The following is a 12,310-nucleotide window of genomic DNA, read 5'->3' on the forward strand; positions in this document are numbered from 1 at the left end:
TCCTCGTGCACCGCGTGCCTGTGAGCGTTCCCGCGGCGCCCGGCTTCTTCCAGCCTGGCTCACCGCTCGGAGCGACGATCGTCACCCCCAGGCCAGGGAAGGACCCTGAGGACCCCACCAGCCCCCCGTCCCAAGCAGCTAGAGCTCTGCGTTGCGCTCGTCCATCGATTGCACGCGACGTTAAATAAATGCACTTAATTGGAGAAGGGCGGGCGGTTCCCCTGGGGTCTCTTCTCCTCGGTTATAATTCCGGTGTTTAAATGTGGCACTCGGCAAACATCACGTTCTGCTGGGGAAGCGATCGGCCAAACCGCCGGGGCAGGGCAGCGAGGGGCTGCGTCTCTCACACGGACATATTGCTAAGGTAAAGCCCGGCCTAACGGGGGGTCCCCACCCCGACCCGGCCGTCAGAGGGGAGCGGAGCAGCTCCCGCACCCAGAGGTGCTCTTGGGCACCTGGGGAGCTACTCACTTCTTTCCTGGGGTGGGTGCTGGCTCCGGGGCTTTGCCCTCCTTGCTGGAGGGGGCCTCGGCCTTGGGGGGCTCTTTACTGGCTTTGGGTTCATCTTTGGGTTTCGCTTTAGCTTTGGGCTCCTCCACCTTCTCCTTCTTGGGCTCTGCCTTCTCCTTGGGCTCCTCCACCTTCTCCTTCTTGGGCTCCACCACCTTCTCCTTCTCGGGCTCCGCCACCTTCTCCTTCTTGGGCTCTGCCGCCTTCTCGTCGGCCTTTGGCTTCTCAGCCTCCTTCACAGCCACTTTGCCAACCTCCTGTTGAGGTTTTGGTGGAGCCTCCTTCTCGGCCTTCCCTTCTGCCACAGGTTTGGGGCCTGGCTTGGTGGTTTCCTTCACCTGTGGGGCCGGAGGCTCCGGCACAGCAGCCGCCTTCTCTTTGGGCTTCTCCTCCACCTTGGCTGGGACATCCTTCTTGGGAGCTTCCTCTTTCCTGCCCTCCTCAGCTCCAGGCTTGGAAGGAGCCTTTGCCTCCTTGGGCTGCTCTTCCTTCTCAGGGGCTTTTGGCTCCTTTGGAGGGGAGGGGGTGGGCTCCTTGGCCGGGGCTGCTTCCTTCTGTGGAGACTTCGCCTCCTCCTTCACAGGAGATTTGGCTTTCTCAGGGGACTTCACGGTCGGGGTCTTGGCCTCCTCCTTTGAGGGGATTGGGGCTTTCTCTGGGGACTTGACAGCCGGGGTCTTGGCCTCCTCTTTAGAGGGAGTTGGGGGTTTCTCTGGGGATTTGACAGATGGAGTTTTGACCTCCTCTTTTGATGGGGGTGCAGGTTTCTCTGGGGACTTCACAGCTGGGCTCTTGGCCTCCTCTTTCAAGGGAGTTGCAGGTTTCTCTGGGGACTTCACAGCTGGGCTCTTGGCCTCCTCTTTTGAGGGGGGTGCAGGTTTCTCTGGGGACTTCACAGCTGGGCTCTTGGCCTCCTCTTTTGAGGGGGTTGGGGGTTTCTCTGGAGACTTCACAGCTGGGCTCTTGGCCTCCTCTTTTGAGGGGGTTGGGGGCTTCTCTGGAGACTTCACAGCTGGGCTCTTGACCTCCTCTTTTGAGGGGGTTGGGGGTTTCTCTGGAGACTTCACAGCTGGGCTCTTGGCCTCCTCTTTTGAGGGGGTTGGGGGCTTCTCTGGAGACTTCACAGCTGGGCTCTTGGCCTCCTCCTTTGAGGGACTTGGTGGCTTTTCAGGGGACTTCACAGTTGGGGTTTTGGCTTCTTCCTTTGAGGGGGTTGGTGGCTTTTCTGGGGACTTGACAGCTGGAGTCTTGGCCTCCTCCTTTGAGGGGGACTCAGGTTTCTCTGGGGACTTGGCCTCCTCTTTCGCAGGAGACTTCATCTCTTCTTCTTCACCCTCTGCTTCAGCTTTTTCTTCTTCTTCCTCCTCCTCTTCAGCTTTCTCCTCTTCAGCCTCTTTCTCAGCCTCATCTTCCTCTGTGACCTCCTCAGTCACCTGGATTTCCTCTGTCTGCTCCTCCACAATCACTGTCTCTTTCTCAGATTTTTCTACCACCTTGATTTTCTCCTCACTCTTCACCTTGATGTTGGTGGTGATGCTGGGAGCCTTGGGGACCACCTCGGGGAAGGAGATCATCCCAAAGCCAGATTCGATCCGATATTCCTCCCCTTCCAAGAGCTTTCTGCCGGGAAGAGACCAGAGCAGGGCAGTCAGTGATTGCTTCTCAGCCAGCTCTCACCTCCTCCCATGACCAGGAGCTGCCAGCCAAGCCCTGCAGCTCCATCTCTCTCCCTCCTTGTCCTGCTTTCGGGGTGCCGGGTGACCCTTCCTGCTCCTACACCCTGGACTGTGTAGGTTTCCTCACCCTTCCCTCTGCAAGCCATGTGCAGGGCTGCGTCACCCAGTTGGACGTTGCCCACCAGGGTCTTGGGGTGGGAGAGTCTCTTTCTCACCAAGAAGGGCTCAGGTGTTAGCGAGGGCCCTCGAGGAGTGTCCCCAGGGACACCAGCACTAGGGGCTGGCTGAGACCTTCCCACCTTCCTCTTGCCCATCCCATACCTATAGGCAGCAATTTCAATGTCCAGGGCCATTTTGACGTTGAGAAGATCCTGGTACTCCCGGAGCTGAGCTGCCATCTCCCACTTGGTGTTCCTCAGCTCGTTGTCAAGCTGCTGGATGGTTTCCTACGGACAGGCAGAGCAACTGGTGACATGGGGGGACCAGCCCCCAGGAGCAGGGGGACTCAGAGCACTCCTAAACAGTCCCCTGGTCCCCAGAGCAGGGACTGCTCCCCAACACTGGGGTGCTCTCACAGAGGGGTCTGCCCACACCTCTCCCTGCAGACACAGGGAAGGGGACAAGTCCAGGTGATCTTTCAGTGTGTCCAGTTCCCTTAGGGGAACCAGCAGGACCCCTGCACCACCTCGAGTGAGAGCTGCACTGTGGCCCCCTGAGCCCTCGGCCCTCTCCCAGAGTTCCCTCTAGCAGGGACAAGCTGTGGAAAGGTTTCTAGGACTTGGGTGAGTCTGGTGGCCACCGAACCCCAGCCTGAGGCTGATGGGGATGGGACGTCACCCTGGGGACAGCATTTTAGTCCATGACCACCACATTGGGCAGCCCTCCGTGCTGCAGGTCCCAGCTCTGGGACACAAGACGCAGCCCAAACCTTGAGCGCACTTCAGTGGTGTCATGGGCAGCCCAAAGCCAGGCAGAGATGTGGGACAGCTCTGTCATGGGTGAGGGACACAACAGTCCGGATGCAACCTCAGGCTCTGGATACCTGATGACCAGGAGCTTGGGAAGGCCCGCTCTAGACATGACCCTGAGTGCTTGCTGCTGGTCAGCACCATCTCTGAAGCCAAAGCACCAGTGCTGCTCCTCCCCAGCAGCTGGATGGTCCCTCCCCACCACACGACAGGTTTGGGACGCTGCCCACTGTGCTGTGTTACCTGGTAGGACAGGACATCTGCATGATGGCGCTCCTCCGAGTCCTGTCTTTGTCTCTCCAGTGACTCCTGGGTCCCTTTGAGGGCTTCGAGCTCGGTGGTCTTGGACTGGAGCTGGCGGCGGTACTCGGAGATCTCCTCCTGGGCCAAGCGGATGGCATCCGTGTTCACCTTGGCAACCTCCGAGAGCTTGTCCAGCCTCACTGCAACAGGGGAAAAGGAGAAGCTGCAGAGAGGGAGGGAGGGGAGGGAGGCTGCGGTCTCCCCTTCTTGGGGAACCTCCAACCGTTTAAGACTGTGCATCCACTGCGTGCTGAGCCTCTGCAGAGCCAGCCCGGGCAGGGGCTCCCTGTGCCAACCGGCTTCGCTCCGTCTGTGCTCACACTGTGCCAGGAAGGTGAAGGTGCCCGGGCTGGGCGGGTGTTTTTGCCATCCTGGACTTTACCCGGTTCAAACCCACCCTGCGAGACCCCTTCTCCCCTCCAGCTCCTGCCACAACCCCCATGACCTATAGAGCCGCCTGCTCTCCCTGCGCCCGCCGCTGTGCCACGCCCGGCTCCGGCCGGATGCGCTGTGCTGGGGCAAGGGAGGGGGATTTGCCGCAGTGTCCCGCAGCCCCCCCGGGAGACGGGGGGCAGAGGAGGGGGACGGGGGCTGCTGCTCCGGCCGCCTCCGCCCCGCGGGGACAGCGCGCCCGTGGGTGCTGCGCCCGCCGCTGTCCAGGGTGCTGAGCGCCGCTGTCCAGGGTGCTGAGCGCCGCTGTCCAGGGTGCTGAGCGCCGCTCCCGGCACACCCATGGGTGCTGAGCCCCGGGGTACTGATCCCCGCCCCCCCTCCCGGTACCGTAGTGCCCCACCCAGCAGGGACACCGCCCGCTCCCCCCCCCCTCCCATCCGCCAGGGATGCGGCAACCCCCGCCCTGCGCTGTCATCCCCTCCTGGCCTCGCTCCAGCGGCGGGGGGTGGGAACACCGGTAGGACACCCTGCAGCATTGGGGGAGGGTCTGGCACCCCAAAAACTTGCAGGGTGCAGGGGCAGCGACCATGCCACCCTCCCCGAAACACACTACGGGGCATGGAGGGTGGGGGGGGAGGCGGGCGCCAGCGCACCCGAAGACACCGGGGAGGGGGTGGCAGGGTGGGGTCACCCTAACGCCCTCCCGGAGAGCTGGATATAGAGGGGGGTCCCTGCACCCCCCGGGGCGCGGTTGCTCTAACGCCCTCCCGGAGCACGGCACGCCGCAGCCCCGAGGAGGCGGGGGAGGGAGGGGCTACCGTCGGAGCCCCCCGCAGGGTGCGGGGCGGGGGGCACTCACCGCGGAACCACTCCTCTGCCTGCAGGGTGCTGCGGGCCGCCGTGCCCTCCAGCTGGGCGCGCAGGTCGCGGAGAGCGGCGGTGACACCGGGGCGCAGGGCGGCGGGGGGCTCGGCGGGGGCCTCTGGGCGGGCCCCGCGCAGCAGCGCTCCCACCTCGGCCCGGTGCTGCCGCCGCAGCAGCTCGGCCTCCTCCCGCAGGGCTCGGGCTCGCTCCTCCAGCGGTCCCCGCGCCCGTTCCTCCTGCGCGGAGCGCTGGGCCAGCCCGCGGGCCGCCGCCTCCAGCTCGGTTCGCTGCCGGGCTTCCTCCTCCAGCCGTCCCCGGAGCGCGGCCACGTCCTCGGCCAAGCGCGATCGCTCCAGCCGCAGCTGCCCCTTCTCGGCTCCCAACCGCAGCACCGTCCCCCGCATGTCGCGCAGCTCCCGCGCGTACAGCTCGCCCATGGCCGAGCGTCCCGCTTGCTGCTGCCGCAGCGCCTCCGCCTCCGCCGCCAGCGCCCGGTTCTGCTGCTCCAGCGCCCGCACCCGCTCGATGTAACCGGCGAAACGATCGTTCAGCACCTGCAGCAGCTCCTTCTCGTTCCGCGCCCGCGGTTCGCCGTTCAGCGAGTCCAGGCTCTCGGTGGAGGAAGCGGCCGCGCTGCCGCCCCCCGCACCCCGAGCCCGTCCCACCACCGGACCCGACCACGAGTGGAAGCCGCTGGAGGCGGCGGAGCGGGGGGGAACGCGGCCCGGCTCCTTGCGGAGCCCCCCCGGGGGGCCCAGCAGCGTCTCCAGCATCAGGCTCATGGCGACCCCCGCCCTCGCTGCGGCACTGTCGCCGCCGCCGCCCGCTTTATAGGGCTCGGTACGACCGCTCCGCCCCGCCACCGGCAACGGGGATGGGCACCGGCACCGCCCCGCGCCGCAACCCCCGCGGGTGGGAGGGGGGGGAAGGGGGGGGCACCCCACGGCCACGCCCCGGGTTGGGCTCGGGGACCCGTGATGGGGAACGGGAGCCATCGGAGAAGGGAGGGGGGACCTCCCGGGAGGAGAGCGGGACCCCCGGGAAGGGAGCCGGGACCACCCCGGGCAGGGGTGAAGGAGAGCGGGGGGGGGACACGAGAAGCCCCTTCCCACGGGTGGCGTGCCAGAGCAGGGACCCCAAAGGGGGGGGACGGGGGCTCAGAGCCCAGACCCCCCCAGTTCGTGGCTTGCCCGGGGTTCGGGTCCACCGCTGGCTGGAGGGTCCTCCGGGACCCTGCGGCGGGGTCCCCCGGGGACCCCCCGCCCCAAGCGGGCAGGAGACCCCCCCGCAGGGTCCCAGCAGAATCAGGCAGGGAGGGGGCGGGAGAAGCGGCTCCGCCAGCCCGGCTGGGAAGGGGCTTGGGGGGGTCTCCTCGCCTCGCCCCCCCCCCCCCCCCCCCCCAAAACCTGCCCTTGGGGGAGGGGGGTGGGGGTGGGGGTAGGGGTGCCTGGGGGTCCAGCCAATCAGCATGCATGGAATGCCCAGCCAATCAGCACTCGAGGACAGCCTGGCCCGTGAGCGCGCCTAGGCTAGCTGGCCAATCAGCATAGGTGTAGCCCAGCCAATCAGCACACAAAGATTTCATCCAGTCAGCAGATACCTGCAGCTCAATCAACTTGCAGATAAGCAGAGCTCAACCAATCAGCAACCGAGTACATAATCCTAGCCAATCAAAAGCTCAGACGCATAGATTCCCAACCAATCAGCAGCCAGGTACATCCAGCCCAGCCAATCAGCACTCCCGCAGCACCCTGGCGGGGCTCCCTGGGGGGGCGATGCCCACAGGCCCCCCGGTGCGCCGCAGTGCATGCTGGGACGGGGGGGGGAACACGGACCTCCCGTGCCCCAGTGCATGCTGGGACGGGGCAGCCGCGGAGGGGCCGCGGGGTCCCGGGGGGCAGCGGGGCCGCTGCAGCCCCGTCCCCGCAGGGCGCAGCCTCCCCGCCTGCCCCCCACGCTCCGCCCCATCCCCGCTGTCGCCGGCCGGTGTCCCCATTCCCGCTCCCCCGGCCCCGACCTCCGCGTCCGCTCCCGTGCCCCGCCCCGCCCCTCCCTGCCGTAGCCCCGCCCACACCCTTCTCCGCCCCGCCCCTCCCGGCTGTTAGCCCCGCCCACCCCCGCCCTCGCCCCGCCCCGGAGGTGCTCCCCCGCGCGGCGCTCACTTCCGCTGGGCCGGTGGCAGCGGGCGGCGGTAGCAGCAGGTACGGGCCGGGCCGGGGTGCGGCGGCGGGGCCGAGCCGAGCCGGGAGCCGGCGGCTGCTCCAGGCGGCCCCGCTGCACGGTCCTTACCCGGCGGCGCGGGCTGCCGGCGGGCTCCGAGCGTGCGCGCCCCGGGCCGGGCTCCGCCGCCGGCGGACTGTGCTCCGGACCGCGCCGTCCCGCCGGGCCGGGGCCCTCCCTGCCCCCCAGCGCGGCCTCCGCGCCTCGCCCGGCTCTGGCCTCTCCCCCCGCCGCAGCCCCGGGCAGCGGGGCGGCGGCACCGAGCCCTCCCCCAGCACGGTCCCCGGGCCGGGGCCGCGTCCCGCCGCCGTGGGCGCAGCCCGGTGGGTGCCGGGGCTGCGCCCCTCCCCGTGCCCTCTGTGGCTCCGTGTCGCAGCGCTGTCCGCCGGGTCTGCCCTGGCTGGGGGCGCGGGGTCGGCCCCGGATCCTGCTCCCCTCCTCCAGCCGTGCCCCCCTGCAGCGCCCAGGGGACCGTGTCCTCGCCGGCAGCCGGAGCTGCCGCCGGGCATCGCCCTGCCGGGGCTGCGGGGCACAGGACGTGCCCCTTTGGTACCTCTTGCCCGTAACAGGTACGGCTGGAGCAGCCCTGTGCCCTGGCTGGCGTGGCAGAGCCTGGAGCTGTGCGGCTCTGAGGCAGGACTCAAGAGCCAAAGGGCACACGGAGCTGCCGGGCACACTGGTCCCTGCCCTGGGTGGTTGGGGACAAGGGGAGCCTGCCCCTGCTCCCCTCCCTGCTGCCGCTTTTGGGTGGAGGAGGCCTGGCATCCCTGTGGGCAGCGGCGTGGCTCAGGGCATGGCAAGACGTGGCACCGATCCATGGGAAGAGGTCCGTACCAGGCTCTGCTGAGGCACAGAAGAGCTGGGAACTGGGCACAGACCAGACGGTGATGCACCTGCTCTGATGGCCTGTGCTCGCTGCCTCCTCCGTGGAGGTTTTAGGGGGGAAAATCCCTAAACTTGATAAAAAAGAGTCTGTAAAACAGCGTAAGGTTGAATAGGTGTCTCGGATAAGCAGTTGGTTCGCTGCCCCCCACACCTGGCGGTGGGATCATGGGCTGCTTCCCGGTGGTCAGGCTGCCAGACTGAAGGACTGGAGCTTTTCAGAGCTGTTGGTCCTTACTGGGGTCAAGCCAGGCTGGGAGCTCTGCGATGGTGGTGGGAGATGTCTGGCCTTGGAACCCTGCAGTGTTCATCCCCTGTGCCGTGGGAAGGCGTCGGTGGGGCTGATGCTGTGGGATGAAGCTCACCTGTGTGTCCGACGCCTCCAGAACAAGGTCCTCAGCATCTCTGAAGGTGCTTCGCTGGTGTTTTGGGAGGGACACCGGAGGTGGTGTCCCTGCTCAAGGTGATCTTTGGGCTTATGTTGCCTAAAATCCACCCCCGGCTCTCTGAAGCACGATGCTTCGGGCCCTGCAGAGTTGGGATCACCGCTTTGCCCGGCAGTGTGCTGTGTGGGGCACGCTCGGGGTTTTCCTGTGTTAGTGGGTTTTATTCTGTGATTATTAGTTGTTGGGCTGTGTCAGTCGTGACTCGTTTGACCTGCGTACGGCCGCTCTCGTGGCCCTTCTGCCATCTGGGCTAATTAAGGGCCAGATGCCGGCGCTTGGGGGGTTTCGGAGCGCTCAAGCGGAGCCTCGGCAAATTAATTGATCCGCCACGATTTTGGGCACCTTGCTAACGCCGCGGTGGGTCTGGCAGGGCTTTTAGCGTTTGCTTATTAAACCAGGGCACCTTAACCCATTGGTTGATGGCAGATGGACCCTCTTGGAGAGCGTGTGGGTCACCCAGTGACTTGGGTTTGCCAGAGGACGCTGCCAACCCACTGGGTTCACAGAGCATCCTCTGCGCTCGGCGCTGCCGTTAATCAGTGGCTTTTATTCTAGAAAGTGTGGGATAACTTGTGGCACTCGCTGGTTTTGGGCAGTTCCTTTTGGGGGGTATTTTTACCACTTGCTCTACGTTAGGTGGCAGCTGCAGGGTCCTGCCAGCCCTCGGGCTTTGGTGGTGCGGGTGGATTGTTTTTGTGGCAGGGCACAGCCCGGTTGGTGGATGGGATGGTCCTGGTCCTCCTGTGGGGAGGTGTGAAGGGATGAGCCGAGCTCGGGATGCAGCAGCAGGCTCACAGCCCCACATCGCTGCATGAGCTAAAACTGGCTCAAGTTAGGCCAGTCCTTAGGAAAAGTATTGTCTGCCCTTGAGAGTGTGTGTGGGGCTGGTGGGAGCCCTTGGGGCTTTGTGCCAGCTGTGGGCAGAGGTGTGGGGATGAGGTGGGAACGAGCAGGGGGGTCGGAGCTGTACCCACAGGACGGGATACGCTGCGTGACTTCGCTGCCATGAATAAGGAGGAGAAAATACTTGGGATCAGCACGAGGCTTTTTAGTTGCTGGCTGTCATACCTTCAGCTGTTCATTCTCCCCTTCCATGCTTGGGTTTTATCTTCCCCACCGGTGTCTGTGCCTGGTCTGTGGGGTTCATTCGCTGAGGCCAGGGATGTCCAGTGCTGCTGGGAGGTGTTGGGAGCCGTCACTCCCTTGTGCCTGCCTGGCCTTTTGCCTTGCCTTGAAGTTGCTTCATATCCACAGGGATAACTGTGTGAAGTCCCTACGCCTTCAGTTACCAGCCTCAATATTGAGGAGTTTTTTATTCTGCCTAAATTTGCTTTAACTGTGCTGACTTCGGGGTTTACTGGTCCCCCTCGAGCACTTTATTTGCGGCTGTGAGAGGGAGCGTTGCTGGCTGGTAGGAGTTTTCTGTAACCCTCAGCTGACCCACTGTTTTCTTGATGAGCTGTTTCCCAGAAGCTTGTGCTTTGAGATCCTGCTCCTCTCTGCCTCTCCCTCTGCTTTAGGTGCCAGCGTGCACCCCCCGATGCACGGTAGGTGCGTGTTTGTGCGGGGCTGGAGCGATGTGTCTCCCTGCGTTTGCTTCCTTCCTTCCTTCGGACCCTCCTGGAGACACACATCAGGCTGGGTAGATCCAAACTTGCTGGCAGCTGGTAAACTGCTGTTCTGGGCTGTCACAGGCTGCAGAAGGATCGGCAGGGCTACCATGAGCCCTTGTGCTGTAATAACCGGGCAGCCGCCTTGTCCTGGGCATGATTTAAACGCTGGCGTGGCACGAGGTGGCTCGTTCCTCTGGAAGAGCGGCAGCAGGAGCACTTTCCCCGCATCCCTTCCTGGGCAATGGGTCTCTACTGCTAGAAGCTGAAAAACTCCTGTTAGCGGCATCTCAGCCTTCAAGGACGGAGGAGTTGGCCTGAAACGGGGTAGTAAAAGCAGCTGGGGATCACTAACGAGTTTTCTTCTTTCACTCTCCATAAGAATGAAAGAAACAAGGAGCACCAGGGATGGCTTATTTGGTGTTGGTGTCATCCCTGGGAACCTGCTGGCAGTGCCCATCTCAGCGGGAAGCACCATGCTGCATTCACTGGTGTATTTTGGGTTTAGGAACATCTTGTTCACCCAGGATTGCTGAATTCGGGAGCCCACTGGTGTGGCAGCTGGGAGGACGGGGATGGCTGAGCTCTGTCGCGGTCCCAACTCGAGGGCCTGAGATCAAGGAGGGGGCTCGTGCCGTGCTGTGCCCCTACAGACACGTCACCCGGCAGCTCTGAAACACGAATCCTGGGAGGAACACGCTGTGTGAGCTGAGCTGTGGGAGCGCTGGCTTCTCCTTCAGCCTCAGAGTGCTTCATGAACGGCAGAAAATCCAATGTCCCAAACCTCGGTGCTTCTTCCAGCTGGGCCATGGGCTCCTTGGTGCTGCATCGCAGGAGAGAAATAGCCCCATTAAAGCTGGATCCGTCGGGGAAGGTGCCTGGAGTGACTCCGAGCAGGACCCTTCTGCCGCACATTGCTTGGATGTGGATGATGTTTTCCACCCCGAGGCGGGCTGGGGGGATGTGCAGGAAGTAGAATGACTTGATGGGATGGTGTGGGAGCCCTCGTGCCCTGGGGTAGTAGATGCAGGGTCCCAGGGAAGGTGTAGATTGCTGCTGCCGCAAAGGCTCGTCCTCAAAACGAGCCCAAGCAAAGTGTGGGTGAGCTCTGCTGCCATTTTGCTACCAGAGCCTTACAAACACTTTCGACCCCTTGAATCCGGTTTGCAAGACCGGCTTAAGATAAGTTTGGCAAGAAGATAGGGTAAAAAATTTGAGCCACCGCAAGGTCAGGGGCTTGTTGGCTTCCTTGTTTTGTTGCTACGAGTCTTGAATCCTGCTTTTTCCGAGTGCCGGTGCTGCGCCAGGCTGTCGGGAGCTGCTGCTCTGCTCATCCCCTTGCTGGGAGATCACTGAGTGCCGGGACTTTTTTCCCAGCCTGGGAAGGAGCTCGGTGGGAATTGCTTGGAGCAGGGGGAGCAAACACCTGCACCCAGCTCCCTGTGCTTTGCCACGCGATGAGCGCTTGCTGCCATCTCCCTGCCTGGTTGCTGCCATCTCCCTGCCTGCGGATGAGCCCCCGCTGCCCGTTGTTGCTTGCCGGGCGCTGAGCGAGGGCAGAGTATTTGCGACTCTCCGTAATGACCCTAAATGATCAGATTTGCCCAAATGAGATGGTCAAAGCTGTTGGCTCCAGATCTGAAACCCTCCCTCTGCTCCTGCATGCCAGAAATCTGCCTTATTTACTGTCAGGCTTCGGCGTGGGAGAGGGGACCCTTCCCCCCTTCCCCATCCATCCCTCTGCCCAGTTCAAGCTGGACAAAGTGTAGGAAGAGAGGAGGTGACACAAGAGGTGCTCTGCAGTCCCTGAACCGTTTCCTCTGCCCTCCTTAAAAGTGAAGCCAGGCAGCAGCGTTGGACCGTGCCCAAGGGCTGAGCTCGGGGGAATTCACCATCAGCAGGGCTGTGCCAGCGGCGGTCGCAGCCCAGGCCTGGCAGGCAGCCCTGCCTCGTTGCCCTTGGTTAGCCTGGGGGGACAGATGCGGTGCGGGATGCTGGGCACCCAGTTTTGGGGAGTGTTTGGAGCTTTGCTCAGCCTCTTGTCACCCTGCTCGAGGCGCTGGGTTGCTTCAAGTCCGGTCCTGCCGCTGGGGAGGTTGAGGTGTTGGTGTGGGGGGCGAGGGGTGCGCCGTAATTCTCCAGCTCGGGCTGGAGGACGAGGGGGCTGTTTGCTTTTTGGAGGCTGCTGTCGGCACCGAAGGGCTTAAAGGAGTGGGGGAGATGGGTGGCCGTCTCTGTCTCCGGAATTAGTGGGGTTTTGGGTGGCTAAACCACACGCTGCGGTACCCGGGGGCTCTGGGAAGCTGCAGGAAAGCAGCAGGCGTGATTCATGTCTCCGAGCCGGCTGCAGAAATTCCCTGGTAGGCTTCAAGTTTGCTTTCCAGGCACTTCTGCAGAGCAGGGCTGACTGCGAGCCAGGGCGGTGGAATCGGAGGGAC

General features: G+C 63.8%; 1 protein-coding gene across 2 annotated transcripts; it reads right to left on the reverse strand.

Moving 5' to 3' along the window:
* Positions 1–467: 467 nt before the first annotated feature.
* On the reverse strand, positions 468–5,496 carry NEFH (neurofilament heavy chain). 2 transcript variants are annotated; one of them, XM_086623335.1, is made up of 5 exons: positions 4,710–5,496; positions 3,398–3,597; positions 2,508–2,632; positions 690–2,130; positions 468–599 (listed from the first exon to the last, which is right to left on the reverse strand). In XM_086623335.1, exons 1-5 carry the CDS (start codon positions 5,494–5,496, stop codon positions 468–470), a joined length of 2,685 nt encoding a protein of 894 aa, XP_086479461.1. The 2 variants fall into 2 exon arrangements, with proteins under 2 accessions (XP_086479461.1, XP_086479460.1); XM_086623334.1 differs by having other exon boundaries at positions 468–2,130.
* Positions 5,497–12,310: the final 6,814 nt, after the last annotated feature.

Source organism: Tauraco erythrolophus, chromosome 19, assembly GCF_009769465.1.
Source record: "Tauraco erythrolophus isolate bTauEry1 chromosome 19, bTauEry1.pri, whole genome shotgun sequence".
In the NCBI taxonomy this organism is placed as follows: domain Eukaryota; kingdom Metazoa; phylum Chordata; class Aves; order Musophagiformes; family Musophagidae; genus Tauraco; species Tauraco erythrolophus.

Excerpts from the sequence above, each read along its gene's own strand:
- NEFH (XM_086623334.1), bottom strand. The coding sequence starts at position 5,496 with ATGAGCCTGATGCTGGAGACGCTGCTGGGCCCCCCGGGGGGGCTCCGC. Across the intron at positions 3,598-4,709 it reads GGCAGAGGAGTGGTTCCGCG|TGAGGCTGGACAAGCTCTCG; the intron begins GTGAGTGCCCCC and ends CCCCTGTTGCAG. Across the intron at positions 2,633-3,397 it reads CAGATGTCCTGTCCTACCAG|GAAACCATCCAGCAGCTTGA; the intron begins GTAACACAGCAC and ends GCCTGTCCGTAG.